Source organism: Drosophila gunungcola (genome assembly GCF_025200985.1).
Source record: "Drosophila gunungcola strain Sukarami chromosome 3L unlocalized genomic scaffold, Dgunungcola_SK_2 000009F, whole genome shotgun sequence".
NCBI classification, from domain to species: domain Eukaryota; kingdom Metazoa; phylum Arthropoda; class Insecta; order Diptera; family Drosophilidae; genus Drosophila; species Drosophila gunungcola.
The window spans coordinates 546,951-558,796 of NW_026453181.1; the positions used below are offsets into that span (position 1 = coordinate 546,951).

An 11,846-nucleotide genomic window follows, 5' to 3' on the forward strand; every position below is an offset into this window, starting at 1 on the left:
CTGATATTCTTTGTCACAAAATTAGTTATGAATGCCTTGTGACTGAAATTAGGGCTTTACCTTACTCATAAAAGGTTTTTTAGACGCACATTGCGCAAAAAGCAAAAAAAAAACAGCTAAACATTTTTTTAAAAATCCAGAATTTTCGCAATTTGCCAATTTTTTCCTTTCAAAAACAAGCAGATTTTACAGTAAAAAAGGCGGAATTGGCAGATTTGGTTGAATTGCTAAAAAGTCAGGTAGTAGTTGATGAAACAGCTGTTTGACAATTTCGGCAGGAAACGTTTTTGGTCAAATTTTTTTTTATTGGGAATTTTCAGCAATTTAGAGATTCAGTCGTTAAGTAGATATCCAAAATATTAATATATGCAAGACTTGTTGGCGGTACAAATTGTAATTGTATTCTATTTTGTCAACAAGCCCAGCTGGTTGACAGAAAGATCGTAGCAGTTTCAATTGCTATAACTCTCAGAATTAGACTCGCTCTAGAAAGAATTAAACTTTTCCCTAGGGAAACTGTTTTTCGATCTAGTGAAGTCGGCTATTGTTCAGAGAAAACGAAAGCCGGAACGCACCACTGAAATGTACTAGCGCGTGGTAGATGCCAGACAGCTGCTGTGACATATGGAAAATAAAAGACATGTTGCGCCTGTAAAATCCGAAAGAAGTCGACTGGGATTCAATTAAAAGGCGAGCCAAAGCTTTCCGTGCGAACCTGTCAGGATGGGCGAACCGAAAACCGGCGCGGAGTTTGGGGGGGAGCAACCCTTCAACTGCGAGGACGAGGCCAACGCCATCATCAACGATGTGAAGGCCCACGTAGCTGAGATATGCGTCTCCTCCAAACTGGCGAGCGATGCCACGCAGATCTACCTGAACATCCGCACCATCGAAAGCGCCACCTGCTGCGTGCAGGTGAGCAGTCGCGGCTTCAAGATCGTCTCCTCCCAGTACGACACCATAGACGAGGATCCACGGATCTGCGCCCTGCTGCGCAACGGGCAGCACCAGGACAGCGAGGCCGATGAGCAGGAGGAAATCTTTGAAACGCCCTACGCGCTGCTGGACAGGATCAGCCCCCGCTACGTGGAGTCGTTCGGAAACCAGCTGTGCCAGCAGCTCAGACAGCTGCAGCAGATGCGGACCGAGTTCCACGAGGAGGACGAGGAGGAGGAGGAGGAGTGATGGGAGGCGGCCACCAGCCACCAGCTACCACCACCCAACCGAGGCTGTTTACTCTTTAGACAGAAGATTTTAATGTTAGTTTAATTGAATGTTTACTCGTAATGGAGGAGCTAGAGCTCCGACTTCCTTAATATTTATGTGTGTGTGTCTGTGCCGCAAAAGTATTCCTGCGCGAGTTGGTCATGCAGTCGCCTCATTTCACCATACCCATACCCTCTCCTTGCTTAGCAAGCGAATACCGCTCCAGATCCGCTCTACTAGACCTTAAGGCGCTTCAAAAATAAAGATTGTGATTGCAACTCCAGGTCGGTCAGTTTGCGAACGGTGGGCACCAGCTGCTCAACATGGTCCTGGTAGCCGCTGCCCGTGTTGAAGTTCTTCTGGCCGTACACCACCTTGCCGTCGAAGTCGTTGACCGGCACCTCCATGGCGCGGTCCACCTGCTGGATGGTGATGTTCAAATGGTCCTCCACCTCGGCCAGCAGGTTCGGCTCGTTGTACCAGATGCAGCAGCCGCGGACGTCGGTCAGATTGGTGTTGTTGCAGTTCCGGCCGCGCGACTTGCACCACTCGCCGTGGTACCACACCTTCTCCGGCACCGTGGCCACCAGGCTGATGGCCAGACCCATGCGCTCCGCCCTGCCCACGCGTCCGATGCGGTGCACGTAGTTGGTCTTGTCGTCGGGTAGCGTCACATTGATCACTATGGGCGATAAGGAAAGTAAATGTGTTAGGAGCAGCTATGTCAATCTATAGTTTAAGGAAAAAATCTCATTAGTTAACTTGGAAAATGGGTTTTTCAATTAAATATAAAGTTTTATAAAATTCATAAGATGCAGCTCCATTCCCTCAATGGAAAATTAATCCGATATCGAATCAAAAAAGTAATTTAAGACATTTATCCAATACAACTTGCATCGGATAATAAAATTACGTCCTATTCAAGTCAGAGCACAATTAATTTTTAAAAAAGAAATAAACCCGTGAATTTCCTTTTTCGTTTCCGCTTGGAAATATTTAAGACTATATGTGCCTGCGTTCAAGTGCAAAATTAAGACTCACTGAAGGGCAGTCCGGTGATGTCTAGACCGCGGGCCGCCACGTCCGTGCAAATCAAGAACTTGACCTGCTGCCGCTTGAACATCTCCAGGTTCTGTTTGCGCTCCTGCGGCTTGCGGTCGCCGTGCAGGCAGACACACGAGTAACGTTGTCCTCCGCGCTGACGGAGATATCTCTCCAGGTTGTCGCAGTCCTGCTTGGTGCGGCAGAAGATGATGGCACGGTCCATCTTGTGTTTCTCGATGGCGAGGACGCAGTACTCGCCCTTGAGCATCTTCACTGCCTGCGACAGGGTCTCCTCGGAGGCATTACCCGGGTGGACATTGTCGCGGTCGTGGACGCCGTCGGTGCTGATTGGCTGGCGCAGCGACTGCCAGCTTTTGTCCGCCAGTGGATCGACCAGGCAAACCACGTGGTGCACAGTCTCGGGCACAGCATCCTCGCCCTTCAGGTCCACCCAGGTGGGGAAGTGCATCAGGCGCTCGGCCATCTTCTTCACCTCGAATGCGTGCAGCGTGGCGGAGCAAACAACCATTTGCAGCCGGCGCCCGTCCGTGGTGATCTTGGGGATTTGCTTGTGCAGACGATCGATCAGTTCGGTGTAGCCCTGCTTCAGCAGGGCGTCCGCCTCGTCCAGAACGAAGAAGCGGCAGTGGGTGAGCAGCACCAGGCCGCTGTTGATCATTTCCTCCAGCCTGCCGGGCGTGCCAACAACGATGTGGGTGCCCTGCATCAGCTGCGCCTTCTGTTCCTCTAGTCGCACGCCGCCAATTAGGAGCAGGGAGCGCACCTCGGGGTTGCTTAGGTGGTACTTGAACTTTTCGATCTGGTTGTAGGTCTGCTCGGCCAGCTCCCTGCTGGGCTCTATTATAATCGCCTGGGGCGCGTTCGGCGCTGGCTTGGCGGACGCGGTTCCAGCGGCGGGACTGGCCAGCGGGTTGGCCTTGCTGTGCTCCGCTCCAGCCTGGCAGGCGCCCACGAATCCGTTGCCAGGAGCGTACTTGAAGTCCGTCTTGCCCAAGTTGAATTGCATTTCGGCGTTCTTGAGGACCACGGCCGGGTAGAAGGTCTCCTTGGCGAGGTTCTCCGGCAGACGAAAGGCCACTCCCAAGTTCTGTCCGTTCTTGGTGAAGCTCACCTCCAAGCGCTGCAGGTCCAGCAGGCAGCCAATGACATCCGCCTTGCCGAAGGCTTCGCCGTAGTCGTCGAACTGGCGGTTATTGGACTTCTTGCCGGTGCCGCCGAACCCGAAGCCCATGCGGCAGGTGCCCAGATCGAGGTTCGCCTGCTGCGTGGACCAGCCGACGCGACACAGGCCCTCGTCCGTGACCGTGGCCTCGAAGTAGAACTTTCCCTTGCCCCGGACTCCGGTGGTGGCCCGGCAGCCGTGCCACTCCTTGAACTCCCGCGACTGGCAGCGCAGGCCATCGGGAGTGACGGCGAGGGCGTTGCCGCGGTCAAAGAAGGACATGGTCCAGGGCGCCACCGATCCTCCGCCTCCGCCCGAGCCGCCCTTGCCCCCCGCCTTTCCCTCCTCCAGATCTCGCAGGGTCTCCCACACGATCTGCAGGATGGGCAGGCAGAAGGCACCCGTTTTTCCCGAACCGGTTTCGGCGGCCATCAGCACATCGCCGCCGCCCAGGATCAGGGGAATGGCTTCCGCCTGGACATCTGTGGGCAAGCTGTAAATTGAGCGGATTAGAAAATTAGAAAACCCAATTGTTTTTCTCCTCACGTCCAGTCCAATTCATCTGTGGCCTTTCCCAGCTCCGGGAGCACGCCGAACTCTGCGAGAAAGAATAGGTTAATTTTCATTTTTCATAAATAAAGATTTTCACGCACCCTCGAATGCAGTCATTTTGGTAATATTTTCTAATTCTCTTTTCTTTTGCTGCTTAAAAGCCGGCTGATTTATTTAGTTCGAGATATGCTGAATTAAGTTCAATTTGGAAGTGGTTCGCGGCCGAACCAGTTTAGGAACCAAAATGTTGAGCTACTGCCAACTTGCTTATAACTTACAACTTGGTGAAGGAAAACTATAATTAAATTTTTTTGCCAATTGCTAATAATAGCGAGTTAAAAAACATACACAGATTAACGAAAAACTAAAAAAAAATTGAGGATTGTGTTCGGGCAAGAATCTAAGAAATTCATAAAAAAAAAAATGTTCCCCAAAAGTTGAGCACAAAGAATAATAATTTAAGTAATCCCTAAACGAGCAAATCCCTGAAATTCTGAAAGTATTTGCTACCCACTGAAGGACGATAGAGAGTTGATGCGTCCTTTACCCTTTCTTTCTAGCAGAAGGATCTCCTATGGAAGAAAAAGGCGTTATAGCCTATTCAGACAGGCGGTTTTTTTTTAACTTTTAACAGGCCATAGGTCAACATCAGTGGATAAATCATTAGCAGAGGAAAAACTTTCCCCTTGCGAATGCCAAAATTGTATTTAGTTTTGCTTTAATGTCCAGAGGAAAAACTTTCCCCTTGCGAATGTTAAAATTGTATTTAGTTTTGCATTAATGTCCATTTTGTTGGTGGAAACATTGTATTTTGTATACTCTTCTTTTTTTAGATTTGTTTACTTCTAGCATGGGTCGCTTCAACTTTTTCGCTGCATCTGTTTGTGCAGACGCTATTAAGGAAGAAAAAGGCGTTAAGCTGAATTTTGCCGTGCCCCTTTCTGAACCAGTATTCTTCAGGAAATAGCTAAGCTGTCAGCACTGCAGCTTGAACAAAATCAGTGGTGCGAAACGCGATTGGCAAACAGCTGTGATTTCGGGACGCTTGCCAACACTGTCATTTGTGTACGCGTAAATCGCGCAGATTTTTTGTTGTGCTGTGGAATGTCTTGTAAAAGTGCTAATTGGGCGAGGCAGATCATGTAAATCTGGGCGCACCCCACAAAATGTAAATGCACCCGTACCCGGCCGCAGGTTGAAACCGATTTTCCGCACCCCTAACATTGCTAATGCAGTTTTCCGTTTGCGCAGTAACTTTTCACTCGGAGGATGTACTTTCCCGTGGGCTGGCCCAAGCGGGTGGGCCTGGCGCTGCCCGGCGAGAGCGCCAGCATCCGGCACATTTGCTGCGACGCGGTCAAAATACTCGTTGCCGCCGTGGGCGATGGCTTCCTGGGCATCTGGTATGCGAATCCGCTCATTCCCATCGCCTACTTCCGGCGCACGGAGGACTCCCTGCGACAGTACGGCGCCAACCAGCTGATCGTGTGGAAGCCGGACTCCCGGCAACTGGCCCTGCTCACCGCCTCCGGTGCCCTGTTGCTGTACCAACTGGACTTCGACGCCAACGGCAGTGGGATCCTGCTGCAGGTGGATCCGCCGGCAGCCAGCCTCAAACGCGACTCCGCCGAGCTGTTCATCAAGGAGAACATCCCCCGACTAAGCCTGCGCGAGCTATGCAGCGTTACTCTGGGCTCCGTCATCACCACAGTGTGCTGCATCAGCCTCAGCGAACTGCTCCTGGCCACCCAGTCCGTGCGAGCTGCTGCGTCTGCAGTGGTCTCAGCTGGAGCACGCCGATAAAGAACTGGAGCTGCCGGCCCTAGCTGCCATTAAGCTGCGCGACATTCCCTTCTACGTGCAGCAGCAGTCGCAGCAGGCCTCCGCCCGGAATGTGCCGCCCCTGAGCAGGGACTCCTACGTAGCCTCACTGGAATACTCGCCGTTCATCGGCGGCTGTGCGGCCGTCTTCAGCGACCGTCGGGCCGCCTTCCTGATTGCCAACCATCTGAGATTTGAGACCGACCACATGCACGGCTTCTGGGTGCCGGACGTGGAGGATGCCAGCGTCTGCAGTGGCAACCACAAGTTTCGACTGTTGGCCTACGGGCAGGAGAGTTCGGCGGTGAATGTGTATGCGATTGATGACGCCACCGGAGGACTGGAGTTCTCGCACCGTCTGATGCTGACGGAGAATGTGCTGCCAGGCAGTCTGGGGGCGGTGAACGAGCTGAAGTGGAGCCCGGACGGCTGCGTTCTGGCCGTTAGTTGGACGAATGGCGGACTGTCCCTTTGGAGCACCTTCGGAGCATTGCTGATGTCTACTTTGAGCTGGGACTTTGGTCTAAACGTAGATCTAGTGCGCCAAAATCCACTCAAACTCCGTCGCCTCGAGTGGTCTACCGAGGGCTATCAACTGTTCATGCTGACGCAACAGCCGCCGGAACAGCAGGAGAAAGACAAGGGCAATGTGCTGCAGCTGCAGTTCGTGAAGAGCGCGCTAAGCATGAATCCCTGCATGACGACCAATCCGCACATCCTGCTGCAGGGAGACGACTGTCTGTACCTAAACCAGGGCAACAATCTGGAGCTGACATACGCCGGGAGCCAGGCCACGTTCCCCGCGAGCGGCGTGGGCTCTGCTGAAGAGGCCTCCGGAGACGGCGACTGTCTGGAGCTGAAACAGAGCCCGCACACGGGCAGCATTCTCACGGAGAGTAAGTACTGGACCGTCTTGCAACTGCCACTGAACTACGCGGCCACCAACTGGCCAATCAGATATGCGGCAATCGATCCGGACGGCCTTCATTTGGCGGTGGCTGGGCGCACTGGACTGGCCCACTACTCGCTGGTCACCCGTCGATGGAAGCTCTTCGGCAACGAGTCGCAGGAAAAGGATTTCGTGGTCTCCGGCGGCCTGCTCTGGTGGCATGGCTTCGTGGTCATGGGCTGCTACTCGCTGCTGGACCGCACGGACGAGTTGCGCTGCTATCCAGCTGACTGCAAACTGGACAACCAATTCGGCCACAAGCTGCAGGTGCGAGCACCTGTTATAAGCCTCAACTCGTTCCGAAACCAATTGATTGTACTCACTGCCGATGGGATCGTTAGCCTGTTCAACATGTCTAAAAAATCGGCCTACGCCCTGGATGTTGAGTGCGCCTACGAGCTCGATGTGAAGAGCATCTGCATCCACCCTGCCTGCATTGTGAGTCTGACCGTCACGAACCTCAAGAACGAACTGAAGCCGCAAGGGCAGCAGCCGGGTGGGGAGCAGGCGGAAACGATCATTGTAAATGTCTGTGGCCGCATCCTGATGATCCAGCGCGACGTTGGCGAACAGGTGTGTACTGGTCGATTGGCGTTTGGTAAAACAACACAGTTTAGATATTTTAAACAAGAAAGAGTGCTATAGGCGAGGTCCCTAACTTTTTATATCCTTGCATTCGGTTGTTCAAAAGTTAAAAAGGCAGGAATGCAGACATATCTCTGCCTTTATTGATCATATACAATATATTAGAGCCCTGCACGACTTGAATTTAGATTCAGCTTCGAACTTGAGTTTGATCTGTTTATCTATGACTTTGGAATCAGAGGTCATGGATAAATGCAATCATCGAGTAACAGATTCTGTCATGTGCTATTTTTCCATTGATTTTTTTGACACCGATCAAATCAAGTAGCACACAACAACAAATTGAACAATTCAATCAAGCTCATATTACTCAAAAAAAGTCAGCTCAAACAGCTCATGACAAAATTTCTGGTCAGGCAGAAAATATTGGCGAATTCTCGTTAAAATTCTTTAAAATAATTAAAACATTTATTGCAAGCTCCTCGTATAAAGACTTTGATTTTTTGAGTATCAGCGCAAATTCTAAATAATGTTTCCCAATAATAGCGAAAAAATTATCCTAGCCAATAGTCGGCCAGGCTTTTAAGTTCTTAAGGTCTCGCGGTCCATCGCGGATACCATTTTCGCGAGTTTTGGCTATAAGCCAAGTTTTTTTAAATAATTGAATCTCCTTAAGCTCAAGAACAATAATACAAATATATCCCCTACTTCTTTGATTTCTTTGAGCTAATCGAGCCCATGATTCCGTATGCTTATGGTTCCAATTAGCCCTTTATTTCGATCAAATCGAATAGCTTGTCGTAAAAATCTGGGAACTGAGCTATTTGAATCGAACATTTTTGGAAGCTTATTTACTCGAGCTGTTTTCTGAAAAGGGAGGGCTCTTTGAGAATACTCGTGCACGTGTACTCAAATCAATGCTGAAAGCGTACTCATACTCGAATAGTTGAACAGTTGAACAGTTGAACACTGCTTTTATGCCTGATTTGATGTGTTGCGCATACGGATTTATATAGTTTATTCTCGTAGTGTACCGTAGTTATCAAAACTTTCCAAATTGTCTATTTCACGTTTGCGCTGCTCATGTTTAAATAATCATTCAATTTAAAGAATATAGCATAAAGAATAATGCGTATACTTCGACGTGTATGCATGTTATGCGCTTTTCCTTGAGTTTATTTAGAATCGAACTTCATCTTATAGTTATCATATATCTGCCATACTGACCATACAGTTTGCTGTTCAGCTTGAGATCCAGATACCTTATTGTCGATCGACTATGACGCTTTTACTTGCATTTGATATATCGACAACTTCGCGGCCAATTTAATGTTCATATAAATATTTATACTCAAACGTAGCTAATGCCAATTCTTTTCTATACAGGTGCCCAACACTCTGCTGGCCACGTGCCTGGCCAGCTGCGTCGAGGTCTTCTGGCTCTCGCACTCCCTGGAGCGCTGTGCAATGCGTGACTGCCTGTGGCTTTACTCGGGGGCCCACGGAATGCGCGTGTGGCTTCCTATCCTGCCGCCGGGAAGGGAGCGCCGCGAGGGAGGGCAGGGCGGTGCCCAGCGGCTCCACAGTTTCATGTCGAAGCGGATCATGCTGGGCTTTCCGCTGAAGCTCTACCCGTTGGTTGTGCTTTTCGACAACGTCATCGTGCTGGGGGTGGAGAACGAGAGCACGCTGTACGCCAACGAGCAGGGCTCCCACTTCTCCCTTCCGTTCGCCGTGATGGAGCGCAAGTCGCAGATCTATCTGCACATGGTGCTGCGCCAGTTGATAAAGCGGAACCTGGGATACTCCGCCTGGGAGATCGCGCAGTCGTGTCGCTCACTTCCCTACTTTCCGCACGCTCTGGAACTGCTCCTGCACGAGGTTCTGGAGGAAGAGGCCACCAGCAAACAGCCCATTCCGGATGCGCAGCTGCCCAGCATCCTGGACTTCATAAGGGAGTTCCCAGTCTACCTGGAGACGATTGTGCAGTGCGCGCGCAAAACCGAGATCGCCCTCTGGCCGTACCTTTTCTCCATGGCCGGCAAACCCAAGGACCTGTTCCAGATGTGTCTGCAGTCGGAGCAGCTGGACACGGCGGCCAGCTACTTGATTATTCTGCAGAACCTCGAGCCCTCGGTGGTGAGCAAGCAGTACGCCACCATGCTGCTGGACATTGCGCTCCAGCAGCGCAAGTGGGAACTGGCCAAGGATTTGATTCGCTTTCTGAAGGCCATCGACCCAAATGAGATAGACTCGCCGCGCTCCTCGATGGTGGTCAATGTGAAGATCGCTCCGCCTCCCCAGGTGAACACGCAGCAGCAGGTGAATCAGAATGCGGACGCCTTCAACATGGTCCTGGGTCCCATTGCCAGAGAGCGGAGCTTCTCCACCACGGTGACCAGCAACCTGCCCAAGGACAAGCAGGTGGCTGGCGCTTCGGGAGTGGCGCCCGTGACGGAAACGAGCAGTTCGGGAGCGCCCTCAGTGGTGCGTCGTCGGTCCACCAAGCAGCGGGAGACGTTCTGCATTGATCTGATCCTGCAGCGCCATGCTCGTCAGCTACTGCAGAATCACAAGCTGATGGATTTGGGCTATATGTGCGCCTATCTGGACTTCCACCTCGTCAGCTGGCTCTCGCAGGAATCGGAGCGTGCAGCCAAACTGGACGACTTTGCCGGCGCCCTGCAGGCGCTGCACGAGGAGCTGCAGCTGCCGAGCCCATTTCCGACTCCGGTTAAGGACGACTTTGCCCAACTTCGCGGCAGCATTCGGCAGACGGGCGGCGGAGGTTCATCGCAGACCTCGGAGTCTGGCTACTTCAGCCTAGCCACGCCCAACGGAGCAGCTACGCAGTCGCCACAGCTGCAGCCGGCCATTAGGGAGGAGGAGGAAGAGCTGCAGCAGCCCAGCTCGCTGCCGGTTCTGAAGACGCGCTCCGGATCGCAGTTGTCGTTCGACAACTTCCGCTACCGCCGACTGTACTCCTTGCCGGCGTCGGAGGATGACCTCGCCGTGGATCCGCTGCCCGAGAAGCTTTCCATCAAGCTGCGATATCTCTTGCAGCTGTTCATTGAAGCAAACTGCACGGACTACGCCCTGGTCCTCTCGATCCTGCTCCAAGATGCGGCCTCAATCTCGCGGATTGTGAACGGAATCATCCGGAGCGAGTCGGTGCACACCTGTCGCCGCACGGAGACGGCCCTCAAGCAGTTGAGTCAGAGCACCTTCGAGCACAGCGGATCCTTGTACCGGGGATTTGTCCTCACGCTGCAGCCGCACGTATACCTGCTTGAACAGTACATACAGTCGTTGGGGGACGCTGCCTGCTTGCCGCTGCAAGACGCCAGCCCGGGCGCCGAGCAGGGGTGGACGTCGCCCCTGGACTCCACGGACTGGAGGACGAAGAGGGTGAATTTGTGCCAAAATCGCAGCAGGCCAACGGAAACCCATGGGCGGTGGCGGACCTTCGTCCAAATCACCAGCGGCTCACGCGGCACGCAAGTCTGGAGTCGAACGGAAATGCAGCAGGTGGCCAGCGGCTCCTCCGCCCAGTCAACGCCCACCCAGCGACAGCTGCCCCGGCAGAACAGCCGAGATCGGGAGGGCTGTCGCCTCATGTAAGCCAAGCCGTTAGCCGCATTCCGTGGGCTATAACCGTACTCCACATACTCAGCGCAAGGATGTAGATACGTACTCTAACGAGCATTTCTTTGTAAGTCCGTGGTGGAAAGCGTTTTGTTGCTGTAACTCGTTGATAAATTTTCCGTTAATTGTAAGCCAGCGTTCACACTCACATTCAGACAACGAAGCGTCGCCGGCAAAAACAAAACATAAACAAAACAAAACAAAACAAACAACCGTATAACCGTATGAAGCATACGTAACGTAATCCATAATTTAGTAGATGAAATTGCTGCAATATTTGTTAATTAAAATTATACAAACAATATACTTAAATATACAAATCAAATACGATTATATTTTTACTAATAAATGAATCTATTTAACAATTAGCCCTGTGGTAATTTGCACTAGCTACTTTCTCAGTTTTAAAGATATCTGCTTAAAACCTTCCCAAAAATTTTCTGTTGCAGGTGTTATATGAGTCGGAACCGGCTGGATCGGAAGATATATGATAACAATCTCCCACAGGAACAATCGGAAAACAGGAAAAAAAGGGAAACTTCGGTGAGCCGAAGTTAGTTATAACAATTGGCGATACTTTGCTTACTGTTAAAATAATACTGTTCTTATACTCGCAAAATAAATAAATAGAAGGAAATTTTTGTTGGTATACATTTATGCGTTCAGCATCTGGCAATACCGAATAAACTTTCCAACTTTTAAAACTTTCTGCGGTAAATATGTCCGATTTTTGTTGAGTTAAAGTTAATATTTTAGTATTCCGTTTTTTCATGAAAATTCTTAAAAAAGCAACCATCATAAAATATCGAAAAACTAACTAGAATGGAAGCAAACTTCGGCAATCCAAAGTTCATATACCGT

At 51.0% G+C, this 11,846-nt stretch overlaps 3 protein-coding genes across 3 annotated transcripts; 2 read left to right on the forward strand and 1 right to left on the reverse strand.

Moving 5' to 3' along the window:
* Nucleotides 1-508: 508 nt before the first annotated feature.
* LOC128259666 (GSK3-beta interaction protein) lies at nt 509-1,484 on the forward strand. The gene has a single exon (XM_052992195.1). The coding sequence runs from the start codon at nt 724-726 to the stop codon at nt 1,183-1,185; it is 462 nt and encodes a 153-aa protein (XP_052848155.1). The 5' UTR covers nt 509-723; the 3' UTR covers nt 1,186-1,484.
* Nucleotides 1,248-4,206, reverse strand: LOC128259655 (ATP-dependent RNA helicase Ddx1). The gene is made up of 4 exons (XM_052992179.1): nt 4,087-4,206; nt 3,980-4,031; nt 2,248-3,926; nt 1,248-1,888 (listed from the first exon to the last, which is right to left on the reverse strand). Exons 1-4 carry the CDS (start codon nt 4,100-4,102, stop codon nt 1,443-1,445), a joined length of 2,193 nt encoding a protein of 730 aa, XP_052848139.1. The 5' UTR covers nt 4,103-4,206; the 3' UTR covers nt 1,248-1,442.
* Nucleotides 4,207-5,006: 800 nt separating this feature from the next.
* Nucleotides 5,007-11,351, forward strand: LOC128259651 (guanine nucleotide exchange factor subunit Rich). The gene is given in 6 exon segments (XM_052992171.1): nt 5,007-5,179; nt 5,237-5,740; nt 5,742-7,328; nt 8,727-10,704; nt 10,707-10,867; nt 10,869-11,351. Coding segments are annotated over 5 exon segments (4,305 nt in total). The 5' UTR covers nt 5,007-5,179; nt 5,237-5,254; the 3' UTR covers nt 10,962-11,351.
* Nucleotides 11,352-11,846: the final 495 nt, after the last annotated feature.